The sequence below is a fragment of the Talpa europaea genome (genome assembly GCF_964194135.1).
Source record: "Talpa europaea genome assembly, chromosome: 1".
Classification (NCBI taxonomy): domain Eukaryota; kingdom Metazoa; phylum Chordata; class Mammalia; order Eulipotyphla; family Talpidae; genus Talpa; species Talpa europaea.
In genome coordinates this window covers 153,490,302-153,503,554 of record NC_140073.1, presented here as the reverse complement: position 1 = coordinate 153,503,554, position 13,253 = coordinate 153,490,302, and the positions used below count along the sequence as shown (strand labels likewise).

The 13,253-nt window shown below is 53.1% G+C and overlaps 1 protein-coding gene across 1 annotated transcript; it reads right to left on the bottom strand.

The window, feature by feature from the left end:
• Positions 1 to 273: 273 nt before the first annotated feature.
• On the bottom strand, positions 274 to 5,917 carry LOC311167125 (uncharacterized protein C2orf72; the record flags this gene model as incomplete). The annotated part of the gene is made up of 3 exons (XM_084227941.1): positions 274 to 413; positions 2,967 to 3,077; positions 5,323 to 5,917. The coding sequence occupies 3 exons, from the start codon at positions 5,915 to 5,917 to the stop codon at positions 274 to 276; spliced, it is 846 nt and encodes a 281-aa protein (XP_084084067.1).
• Between the last annotated feature and the right edge of the window lie 7,336 nt (positions 5,918 to 13,253).

The window sequence follows — 13,253 nt, the reverse complement described above, 5'->3', positions numbered from 1 at the left end:
AGAGCCCCAGAGCAGACAGTCGACTGTGTCAGTGGCACAGAGGAGTCTGGGACCAGAGAGACAGTGACCTTGCTGTGATCAGAGAATGAGCAAATGCCAAGTGGGGCCAGGCTACAGGTCTGAACTGCCAATGTCACACCACTCCCTGCTCCCAAGGTGGGGCCTTTGCAGTTACCACCACCCGAAGGTCAACACAGAGGCATGGCAGGCTCAGTGGGAAGGAGCCGGCCCCCAGCCTGAAGGTTAGAGCCAGGGATGCTGGGGTTCTGGTCTTCATCTCGCATCTCCTGTGAGTTCTGCGGTGCTGGGGAAGACTCCGTCACAGGTGCCCACGGCCTTCTGGGGATCCTCGCAGTCCCCGTTGGGTATGATGGCTGTCAGCGCCAGCTCTTCCTCAGGGTTCCGGAAGTGATCTGGACATGAGAGAGAGATCACCAAGCAGAAGGTTCATGAGTGAGGCGGCAAGGAACGGATGAGAGGAAGTTGGCTCCAGGGAATAGCGAGTCAAAAAGCACAATTAAACACACATCAAAAACCTTAAAAATGCACATCCCTTTAGCCCGGTGATTTTACCCTAAGGAAATAATTAGTAATAATTAGTGGAGCCGCAGCAGCTGCCCTGCTACCAGCCAGAGGATGGGGCAACACTGAGGATGGCCTAGCACAGGGAAGGAAAGAAGGGGGCAAAGACCCAGGTGCACCAGGCCTCTGAACCCACCAGCCCCGGCTTTACCTCCAGACTATCTTTTTGGTGAGCCCGTGAATTCTCTTGCTGTTTAAGTTAGTTTGAATCATGGTTTCTTTACCTACAGCCGAAAACCTTCTAAATGATTGAAGGTTGCAAAAAGAGATGGGGTGATAAACTGGGGGGTCAACCCACATGCCAGGATTCAGTCATTAAAAGTGATAGATACAATTCCACAGAACTATGTACACGTGTAACATGAAACGGGGAAATCTGAAGATCGGTGGATTGTTGCAATGTCAGCATCCCGTTTATGTGACTAGCCTGCAGTTTTGCAGGATACCCCCACTGGAGAAGCTGGGCAAAGTGTATCAGGGAATCTATTTGTATGTTTCTTTCAACTGCATGTGAATCTATAATGACCTCCAAAAAAAAGATAAAGACCCTGATGTATAATTATGCCAGGAAATACTACATGGTTATGGTATGTTACTAATAAAGAAAGCAGATTCCAAAATAGTATGTGTGCATAGTACATACATAACCCTGTATCAGCATATATTATGAACATTTCCCATGGTCCATAAATGCCGCTTATATTTTACTGCATTCACTTTCATATGACAGTAAACAATTTGTCACATGCTACAGAGAGAAGTTATTGAAGATTTATGTAAAAGTTTATGATTCCTTTGCTTTTTTTTCTCTTTTGGTTTCCAGATATAACTAAAATGATGAAGGAGAGCGGGAAGTTGACATTTTTGGAATGAAATATTTAAAATATCTGATACAATTTGTAAACAATATATTATATGGAAGGGAATTTATTAAAAATTAAATAGCACAAAGAGATTAGACAGACAGAACGGCCTACCCAGTCTGTCCTTCTAGTGAGAGCTGTAAGATTATAGTTACCTTTGAGTGATGGAATTAAGTGAATGATTTTTACTGTTTGGTTTTCTTGTTTGTATTTTTTGAACTTTCACGTGTGATGGCAGAATTCTAAGCTGGTCCCCATGATTCCCACCCTGTAGAATTCCTGCCCTTGAGGGTCAGTGGAATCTGTGAATCTGGTAAGTTAGTCTCCCCCTTGATTAGGGTGCCCTACATAAGGTAACCCCAAAAGGGGCTCTGGGTGATCTGTGCAGTTATGGGAGACAGGAGAGTGCTCCCCCTGCTGACTGAAGGAGTAACTGCGAGTTGGAGGGGAGGGAGCTGCAGGGGATAAGGCAGCATCACAGGCCTGTGGCAGCAGAGCAATGAATTCTGAGCAACTAGAGTTTGGGGAGAACCCGGGTGCCATAAAGGAATGCAGCCCAGCTGACACTTGGATGCTGTTTGGTGAGACCCAGAGGGCCCTGCTAAGTGATGGCCAGACTTCCGGCCACAAAAGGCACAAGACGATAAATGGGGTGTCCTTTGAACCCACTAAGTTTGTGATCATTTATTACCTGACACTGGAAAACCGATACGTTAACTAATGAGCTTTGTTTAAATAGGGGACAAAATGAAAGTTTATTTAAAGCCCGTCCACTGCTACTGTGAAAAAGCTACATACAGGCTCAGAGCACTTTGGGGGTGGAGGCTAGTGCATTGATCTGGTCACTTCCTGCTCCCCTAGGACCTCCTATCTCCTTCACAACACCTCCTGTCCATCCCATCTCTGCCTCGTGGGGTGCAGGCTATCCAGGGACCCTCCTAGGACTAAGCACCTCTCTTAGCTGGGCTGCACCCCTTGGCAGTTCCTGCTCCTCTCTCAACACCCCCCAATCTCCACACCCCTGCTTAGAAATCACCACTCATTATTCATGGGATACTAGGTTCAGGATCCCCATTTGATCCCAACGCTCCTCTGCATCTCACCCCAATTACTCTTTAAACATGACGTCATGTAACCCACACTTTGCTGACAGTGCTCCCTCTCCTGGTCTTCCCATTCCAACTTGGGAAAATCCCCAACCTCCAGCACAAATGTCACCTGCTTCAGCCTGGATCTTCAGGGGAGGATGAACGCCTTTGGCTCCATGCCAGGGTGATACCTGCCTGGCAGCCCTGCCCACGCTGTCGTCATGGGTGGAGACTCCTGGGGCTGGACCCTTGCTGGAGCAGCCTGTACCCCTTACCCCCAGGCGGTGTGGCACCTTCCAGGGCTCAGGGGACCCCCATGGGGCAAACTCCCTGGATGTTGGCCCACTCTATCCCTTCAGTTCCTGTGTGCATGTGATCATTCCCATAATCCCAAGCGCCTGGTCCTCAGGGTCCAGGCAGGCGGCACACTCACCCTGAGCTGGGCCACTGGGACAGGTGGCTTCCGGATCCTTCCCCCGGCTCCAGGGGCCCCAGGAAAAGCAGGTCAGCAGTGCCAGGAGACCCCGTCTCTCCCAGGCTCCTTCTAGAAAGAGCAAAGTCCCAAGGGCAGTGGGTGAGATGCTGCTTGACACGACTGAGAGATTTTCTGTTCAGCAAGCCAGACCTTCAACTGTCAACTGTCCCAGTTTCCACTGTCTGGTTAACAAAACAGATTCTCATTTGCAAAAAGGGTGGGATTTTTATACTTCAAAAAAAATCCTGCCTTTCCCCCAGAGAATCACTTTCTCTACGTTACCTCGTTTCGTCTTCACAAAACCCCTAGAACTGCAGGAACAAAATTGACATACATTTCATTACTGCCACACAGAACCCAAGAAAATACTCAAAGAGCAGTAATTTCCCCCTGATTTTAGTTCAAACTATTTCTTAATGGGAACAGAGTCATTCTTTTTTTGATAGAAAGTTACAGAACAATCACCCATTGATTTGTTTCCTTGTTATAGTGCCACTCCGTTATCTGGGGCTCACCGAGGCACCCCAGCTATCTGGAAAAAGGTCAAGTGGAACAAAGTTTAAAAGCAAAACAATTCCAGGCAGTGCAAACACAGAAAATCCTTGTTGGTAAATCTTTACTCAGGATTTATTTGCTTTTACTTTGTAACCCAATATGGATAAGCCTGGAATCTTATTTTTCCAACCCAAAGGCAGCTGGGTTAGGCATAAACTAGGTAAAAGGGCACTGCCAAGAGGCAGGGAACCTAAAAGTGTAAGACTACCTATCAGGCAGGAAAGGAAGGAGATTGGAGAACTTTCAAAACCCAGACACAGCTGCTAGCAAAACCTTGGCAATGCTAATCCATTTGGTGTTTGGATTCCGCCCACTGAAGAAACAGCAGGAAACCGGTTATAATCACCCTCATGTCCTTCAGTCATTAGTAAAAGGTTTCATGTCGTTCAGTGTGTTTCATAAAAGTAGAAAAGTCTAACCCAAGAGAGAATGACTTCCTGGCAAGGTATTAACATTCTATTAAGTTAGACCTTAGGGGGGGCACCCTGCAGGCCAGGCAGGGCACTAGGGAAGGGAAGGCCCATGGTGATTACACACCCAAGGGCAAGCGACAAAACCACGGAGGAGCTAGGAGAGCAGAAACACGAAGGTTTCTGGGAATTCGCTTCTGGCAGAGTGGGGAGGGTCAGGGAAGGCTTCCTGGAGGAGGAGGTCCAGTTCTGAATGATGGGATTGGGGAGGTAAAGAGGAGGACAGGAGAAAGGGCTTTTCATTCACAGGCACTTGCAAGCTTGGCTCCGAGGAACTGAATGTTGTTCCCTGGGAGTGGGAGAGGGGAAGAGACTACGGGCAAAGAGAATTTTTAGGCACTAATTCATTAGGGGGCGGACAACTCCTCCCGTGGGGCCGGGTCAGCCAAGGGGCTGGCGTCCACAGAGGGCCAGCCCGTCTCGGGACACTGCCCTTTGCCGTTCTGGAAGCTGGCTGTGGAGACTCACAGACTCAACAGAAAGGGAGTGTGGGCTCGGGGCAGACAGGGCAGGCCAGGTTTGCAGGGTGGGGGTGGGGGCGGGGGGTTGGGTGGCGATGGCATCTGCAGGCCTGACATCTCCCGGTTGCGGTAAAATGCACCCGGGGGCAGCACCCAGCCAGCCTCCGTGGGCTCCCCAGCAAGCAGAGCTGGAGGGCGGAGTGGGGGGAACAGGGGAGCGGCCGGCAGGGAGAGAGGCGCGCGGAGCTGCTCCATCCCCGGGCTTGGCCAGGTTCTGCTCTCTGCAGCGCCCGTGCTCGAGCCCTCGGACGCCGGGAAGCACCTGTGTCAGGATGGCGAGGGTCCGACTCTGCCGCCGCCGACAGTCCTCGCCGGGGACTGGGCTCAGATCCCCCCCCCCCCGGGGGCACTTCGGTGCCGCGCGAAGGGCAGGGGCGCTGCAGGGACTGCGCAGCCAGGCGGGCAGGACTGGGGGTTCTGTGCGGGGTCCCTCACATCCTCCCCAGCCCCTGCGTCCTGGCAACGTCCCCTGGGTTCATCCCCAGAGCCGGGCCCGGGGCGCCCCGACCTGCGGCGGGAGCTCGAGGCACCGCCAAGGCACCCGCCGAGCCCCGCGCCCCGCTCACCTGGACACCTGCGCGCCCCGAGCCGTTCCCCCGCCGCCCCCCGCGGCTCCCAGGTCTTCCCCGGCCCGCGGCGCCCCGGCCCCTCCCGCGACCCCAGATGAGGTCGGCGACCTCGGGGCCTCCGCCTACCCCGGCGCCCAGGTGGGGTCGGCCCGTGGCGCCCCCTGCCCCCCGAGCCCGCCCCGGCCCCGCGGAGCCTCACCTGGTGGCGCGGGCCCGGCGGCCTGCAGGGCCCGGCAGGCGGCCGCCTGGACGGCCAGGCAGGAGGCGGGGTGGTCCGGGCAGTAGGCGGCCGCCTGCACCGGGCCCCCCGCCTGGCGGCCGAACACGGCGCGCAGCAGCGCCTCCAGCAGCCGCAGGCCCCGCGCCGCCGCGTCCTCGGGCCCGGCCTCGGCCACCAGCACCCCGACCAGCGCCGCCCCGGCCGGCCGCCGGCCGCGCACGTCCCGCAGCATCTCCCGCAGGCGGCGGCGCGGCTCCGGGGCGGCCAGCGACGCGGCGCGGCACAGCACGAAGACCAGCGGCGAGCGGATGGCGCGCGCCCCCCGCGCCCCCCGCGCGCCCCGCGCGCCCGGCCCCGCGCCCTCGGACGCCGCGCCGCCCGGCTTGGCCGCGCCCGGCTCGGGCGGGAACACGGCGCGGGCGAAGCCCCGCAGCAGCGCGCGGCTCGGCTCGCGCTCCCACAGCTCGCCCACCAGCAGCACCTGCCCGCGCCCGCCCGCCGCCTCCACCAGCGCCTGGAAGGGCGGCTCGGCGGGGCGCGCGGCCCGGCCCGGGGCCTCCGGCTCGCGCTCCATGCCCGCCGCCCGCGCCCTCCCGGCCCGCGCCCGCTGCCGCCTCCGGGCGGGGGCGCCCGGCCGGGAGACACGCCCCGCGCGCCGCGCCCCTCCGCGCCGCCGGCCCCGGGCCGCGCTCCGGGCCCCGCCCCTCCCGCGGGCCCGCGGCGGACGCGGGGACCCCGAGCCCGGGCGCCGCCCCCCGCGCCCCGCGCTCCCCGCCTGAAAGTGAAGCGAGCGCGCCTCCCGGGGAGGTCGCTTCAGACCCGCGGGAGACGTTTTCGGGGAGTCGGCGTGGCTTGGGGACAGGGAGTTTTTGGGGCAGCGCCAGCCCCTAACCAGTAGCTTTGGGGGCTGGGGGAGGCGCACCAAGAAGGGGAGGTGAGAAAAGGGGGGAGCCGGTCAACCCCTCCCCCGTTCTATTTGTCACTGAATTCATCTTTGGGGTCTTCAACATTTAAAGATTTATTTATTCATGCATACAAGAACCGGGGTACAGGCCAGAGGTGTGGGGGAGAGAGGATTCACCAAAGACAGAGTGGGGAGCAGAACAGGCAGACTGACTGAAACACACTGCTGAGGGGAGCAGCAGGTGCAACAGGAGAGGTCTGCAGCGCCATGTGGGTTGCTCCTTGGCTGGCCGGAATCGAACTTGAGCTGCAGAGGCTGCGGACTGCTTCATAGGTTGTGTCCCAACACTTGCGCCACCAGGGAGGCCTCTGTCTTCAACATTTAACACAAACTTACGGAGGGCTCGTTATTTCAACAAATCCTTATGCCTTTGGCACTGGAGACTGGTGGAAACCAAGGAGGCAATGTTGCTCCCCGTGCAGAGGCATAGGGTCAGCTGCTCAAGGCGGGGGCAGGTAAGAAGCAGGGATGCTCTCCTTTCCTTCTTAGGGTCTAGGTCAGCTTTGCTCAAGAGAACCTCCTGTGGCGATGGAAATATTTTCTATCATCTGTATTGTCTGTCCAATGCAGTGGCCACAAGGGACCATTTTGAGCACCTGAAATCGACCTAGTGCAACTCATTTTTACAATACACCTACACGAAATGTAGATGTGACTGTGACATTGGACATGCTGGTCTCTTTACTGCCCCTCTGTTACTCAGTTATAGACCCAAGGAACCTTTGGGTCAAAAGCATGATAATACTCAGCCCTCTCCTTCACCATGTAACGCCACCACCTGCTTTTCTAGTTACCCTGTTCCTGGCCCCTATAATTATGCTGTCATAGTTTGTTCAATAAATGGTGCTGGGAAAACTGGACTCTGCATGCAAAAGGATGAAGCTACACTACTACCTCACACCATGCACAAAAACCAACTCAAAATGGATTAAAGAACTAGACATAAGACATGAAACCATAAAATACAGAGAAGAAAAAATAGGTGAAACGCTACATGACATACACCTCAGTAACATCTTTAAAGACACATCACCCAAAGCAAAGATAGTGAAGGAAGGGATAAACAGCTGGGACTACATCAAATTAAAGAGCATCTGTACAGCAAAAGAGACATTAACCATAAAAAAGAGACAGTCCACTGACTGGGAGAAAATTTTTGCACACAATATTAATGATAAGGGACTGATCACAAAGATCCACAAAGATCAACAAAGAGCTGACGAAACTCAACAAAAACAAAATAAACAAGATAGTCAAAAAATAAGCAGAACTAGAAAGACACTTACCTAAAGAGGAAATGCAAATGACCAACAGGCATATGAAAAAATGTTCAACATCACTTGTAATCAGGGAAATGCAAATCAAAACCACAATGAGACACCACCTTATACCAGTGAGAATGGCACATATCAAAAAAACTAGCAACAGCAAATGTTGACGAGGAGGTAGAGAAAAAGGAACTCTCCTGCACTGCTGGTGGGAGAGCAAACTGGTCCAATCACTATGGAGAGCTGTGTGGAGGTTCCTCAAACTACTAAATATGGAGCTTCCATGAGATCCAGCAATTCCACTCCTAGGGATCTACCCAAGGGGCACAAAAACATTAATTCAAAAGGACACCTGCACCCCTATGTTTATAGCAGCACTATTTATAATAAGTAAGCTATGGAAACAACCCAAATGCCTGAAAATGGATGACTGGATCAAGAAGATGTGGTACATATACACAGTGGAATATTACTCAGCAATCAAAAAGGATAAACTCTTGCCATTAGCAGCAACATGGATGGAGCTGGAAGGGATTATGCTTAGTGAAATAAGCCAGAAAGAAAAAGAAAAATATCGGATAGTTTCACTATAGGAGGAATGTAGAGGAACCAAATAAGAGATTAGGGGAAAAAAATAATAAAGTAAAACTCAAAATCAAGCGGCAACCATAGACCACAGACATTCTGTAGGGGAGGAGGAGGGAGAGGGATTAGGACAAGCGTGGGAAGAGCACAAGAGACTGCGGTGATGGTGCATGGGTGAATTGGTGGTGGGAATTTCACGGGAAATCATACATTGTACAAAAATGAAGGATGATGTAATAAATATATATATTTAAAAAATTATGCTGTCACATTTCTTGCTGGAGAAGGTGTATGTCCGTTCAAGAAACAAATTTCTTTTAAACACTTGCTGTAACCAAACAAGGAATTCAAAGATGAATAGGCAGCTCTGCCCTAAGGACTTATCCAGCATTTGTTTTAGCCACAGTTTGGGGAAGGATCCCATCTCTTTACCTTGTACACTGTCTTTGCTCAATGTGGAGATCTGGGGATTTGAGCAAGCAAAGCCTAAGATTTGCAGCAAGAAACCCTGGGCTGGAGTGAGGTTGGGTTCCAGCATCAGCTCAGTGGTTCAGTCCTTTAGGGGGAAGGCAGGCAAGAGAGGATGACTGCCTACTTGGCTTAGATGAGGTGTGTGTGTGGGGGGGGCGGATGGGAGAATGCTAAACTCTTCCCCTTGGAATGTGTGGTCCCTGAAGCTGGCCCAAGGATGTAGCCTTGAGAAGAGGTGTTGTAATGTGGGATGTATTGTTGAGACTGTCTGGACTGCATACCTGCAGAGTGAAACACTCTGGAAGCCTCTGTATGAGCCTTTAAGATATGGTGGGGCAGGGTGGATGTATGCAGCAAACCCTCCTACCTTGCAGCTGCCCAAGATAAAGCCTTGTTAAGTTCCTTTGTTCATTCAGACCCTAGCTACCAATCTTGGGGGGTCCGCCTCTTAGTTCAGTCTCTCTCAGCCTTGGCATTTGAGCCGCTGCATTTGAACCTGTTCCAGATGACACCTGGGTTTCCACCCAGCAGCTGTTCACTTGCTTCACTGATCCTCTTAGCCAGGTGCTGTGCCTAGAGCTGGGGAGAAACTGGAGCAAGTGCCGACCTTCAGGCAGCTGACTTTCTAGCGGAGGCCAGGCGGGAGAGACGTTAAACCCAGAACCCAGGCACTGAGTATCAGATGGTGAGCAGCAGCTCTATGAAGAAAAGGCAGCCTGACAAGACAAGAATGTGGGAATGTGCTGGAGGTGCTGCTCCTGCTTGGGATGACGGCCCTGAGGGTGCCCCAGAAGAGAGAGGGGGTGCATGAGAACCGAGAAGCTCATGTGTAAACTATAGAAAGCCTCCTCCTCCTTCCCACCCCTGTGGGTGAAGGAAACAGCAGCCCCCGGTGGAGGAGGGCTGGATCAGTGGAAGGGGGTAGGCACAGTGAATCCTTATCCATGCTCTTGTCTCTGCCCTCATTGGTCCCTGATCTTTGCCCAGTCCCATCCCCATCCATATCCCTACTCTGCCTTGGCACTGGGAGCCCATGCAGTTGTACTTACCAGAGATGGTAACATCAGGCTGAGCTGAGGATCACAGAGCACCCGGACCCTGCTGCACCTAGGATCCCTCTTCCCCTGGCATGTTCAGGTTTCGAACCTCAACTCCTAGTCCACGAAGAGCAGTGACCAAGGGGGAGTGTCCAGAGTACCTTGGTTGGGGATGGGGTGGCACATGGGGCATAGTCAAATTCGCATTGTAATACCAGGGGTAATCGCCCACTCCTGTTCCCTAAGCTCCCAGAAAGGATACAAGGTAGAATCTAGGCCTCAGTCTCTTTTGGGTGTGCCCCTTGCCAATCAAGGCAGTGGATATGCAGGTGTAGGGTAAGGAAAATGTCAGGCTTTTCTGCCCTTCCGCCATCAGGATAGATGATGGATCCTTGTCCTGAATGCAGGCCTGATGGCGGGCACCTGGAATAGGGTGTGGGCATAGGTAGATGGGATTCAGCTGAGCTAAGACTGTGCTTTTAAGGGCGGCGTCACGGGGGGACGCCAGTAGCAGCCCCAGCCAGCAGCAGCAGCAGCAGCAGCAGCAGTAGCAGCAGTAGCAGCAGTAGAAGCCGAAGCGGAAGAGGAGAAGCAGCAGAAAGAACACCAGAGAGCCCAGATAGAGTGAAGACTTGCTGGGGGCTGGGAGGCCTGCCAGCCTCCCAGCCCCCCAGCCAGCACCCCTGCTTGCCATATGCCTGGTGAACCCCCAAATAAAAAACCTGCAAAACTACTGAGGACTCTGACTCCTCCTTTACCCGGTCTGCATGGGATCAGAAAACCTGCATTGTGCCCAGTCCTGCCCCTTACAGCAGGGAAACATGACTCACTGGGAAAGCTATAAAATATACTTTATACTTCTGGAAAGTATAAAGACAAAGCACATTTAATTGATGCATGAATTAAGATTCATTTCAGTCATTAATAACAGAGATAGATATAAAGAAAGTTAACATTTTTCTTTTTTGTAGAGGTTTGGGGGTGACTCCTTCATGGCTAATATAGTAGCTACTTCATTAGCTCTTTGAAGACTCAGTTTTCATGCCACGTCACTATTCCCCCCATCTCATCTTCATGAGCCAAAACGGCAGCTAAAGCTCCAGCCATCACATCTATATTCCAAGCAGGTGAGAAGTAGAAGATTGAGGATGGAACAAAAATCAGAGTGACGGGCCTCCCCGGTGGCGCAGCAGTTGAGCGCTGGGTTGCGAAGCTGCCCGCAGCCTCTGCAGCGCCAGTTCGATCCCCGGCTGCTCCCAGGCCTCCAGGCGAGGGTCCCACATGGCGTGCAGACCTCTCCTGCCGCCCGCTGCTCCCCTCAGCAGTGTATTTCATTGGTCTGCCTGTTCTGTTCCCCTCTCTGGCTCTGGTGAATTCTCTCACCCTCCTGCGCTTCTGACTGTACCCCAGTGCTTGTGTAAATAAATAAATAAATCTTTAAGAAAAAAAAAAAATCAGAGTGACTTTAGATTTCTTAACAGCCATCTGGATTTAGTTGAATGAAATTTTAAAAGCATTGAAGAGGAAGGACTTTGAACCTAGAATTTGATTGCTAGCTGAACGACTGGGTATATTGGGGATCTGATGGTTTATCATCTATAGCCCCTCTTAGAAAACACTGCTAGAAGACACACTCCAGGAAGAAAAGGAGTGACTACAGGCGTGCTCAGCGGCAGCAAGTGCGGGGGATTCAATCACTTCTTTCCATCATTCTGTCTGAGTAAGCGGTGCAGTGCCGTGCCAGTGGGCAAGCTTGAGAGGGGACAGGGCCATCAGGGCCCCTTCCCCGTGACTGGAAGGGGAACTGACCCCTTCTAGGTCGCCTGGTGGAGGAAGAGAGATGAGCAGCAGATTGGAGCAGAAGTTTTAGACGTGCTGATTAGTACTGTACTTCCTTAAAGGCCAGTCTAAAATCAACAGGCTTTGCCTCTGGGCTATTGATTCTGTGACTCCAAATTTCCAGGTAAACATTGCCAAATTTTCCAGCAGTGGGTAGGAGGATGATCAGAGAGCGCGGCTGGCGTGTTAAAGTTCGGAGTCCAGGGCCAGTCCACTTTATCTGGACCTGAGTTATTTACATGGCAAAGGTTTAGGTATTAACAGGAAAATACAAAGACCTTAAAAAAAGAGTGCAGCAGCATGCCAAGAGGCTCTCTTGGCCCTCGTCCACACCCAGGTGATGCCATAAAGCAAATAGGCTCCTCCTCAGCTCTCCAGTTTTCAATGGGCAGGTAAAGTGAAACGAGGCTTTCTGAGCCAATGTGCCTCTTGGTGTCCACTCAGGCGGAACTTGGCTGGAAACGTGACAGCAAGTGCCCGTGTGGAGCAAGGCGCAATCCTGCGGGCACCTCCTTTCTCCCCTTCCCCCCCTCTCCTTCTCCCTTTCCCGCTCCGCTGCCGCCCCCCCATGTCTCCACCTTTGCCCTCCTCCTGTCTGTCCTCCACTCCCTCTTCTCTCTCTACTCTCCTCCCCTGAGGCAATTTTGGGGGGAGCAGCGAGGAAGGTGGGAGCTGGGAGACTGTGGGCTTCCTGGGGAGGCAGGTAGAAGAAAACCACCTTAAAGGTGAGGAGGATATGGAGGGAAAGGAAACTGGGGGAGCCCTCAGCACCCACAGAGGAAAGAAGGGTGGGGTGGGAGGAAGTTCTGAACCGGCTGTGGGCTGTTCCTGGCTGCTGGATGAGCAGGGCACGGAGGTGCCAGGACCCGCCAGCGCTGCTCTGGGGCGCTGGGGAGCAGGTGTCTGCACAGCCACAGCCGGATTCAGTTGGGGCCTAGCACTTCAGCTCCACCTGGACTTGAGGGCCCAAGGGGGACCTGTTAACAGGCTGGGAGGCAGGGCTGAGCACCAGAGGCCCTGCTCTGCTGCTCTTAGGTGCTGTGTAGGTCCCCAGTGTCAGGCAGGGAGAGGCCCCAGGGCACACCTGCACTGGCCAAGGGAGCAGGGCGGGGCCAAGGAGACAGTCCTCCATCAGCAGACCCCTGGACTCAGGGCGAGAGCCAGTATGCCCCGTGGGTCAGCAGGTGTCCTGCTCACTGACGGGGAGGCTGCTCAGCTGGCCAGTCTCAGGTAATGCTGGGCAAAGGCAGGTGAAGGGGGTGTTGCCAATGACATGATGGTGGCACGATATTGGGTGGGCAGTGAACCCCTCACCTTGTAGTTCCAGGAGAAGCCTTGTAAAGCCTTGTACAATGGCAGTGGCAGTGCTTACCCACAGAACTCTCTATGATGGTGGAAATGCTTTATGTCTGTGCTGCCTAACACTGTAGCCTCTGGTCACCTGTGGCTCTGCGCACCTGGAATGTGTCTAGTGTGACTAAAAGGGCTGTATGTAAATTTTTATTTGATTTTGATTAATTCCAAATTAACTTTAACCACATGGGCTAGTGGCCATCACAGATCTAGAAGATGCTGTCGTTCCCTTCCAAGGGTGATTTCTATGGCTTTTTTTTTTTTTTATGCTTTTTTTTTTTTCTAGAGGCATGTCTTATTTATTTATTTATTTATTATTTGTTTGTTTGTTTGGTCTATACATGCACTGGGTACAGTCAGAAGCACGGGAGGGTGAGAGAATTCACCAGAGCC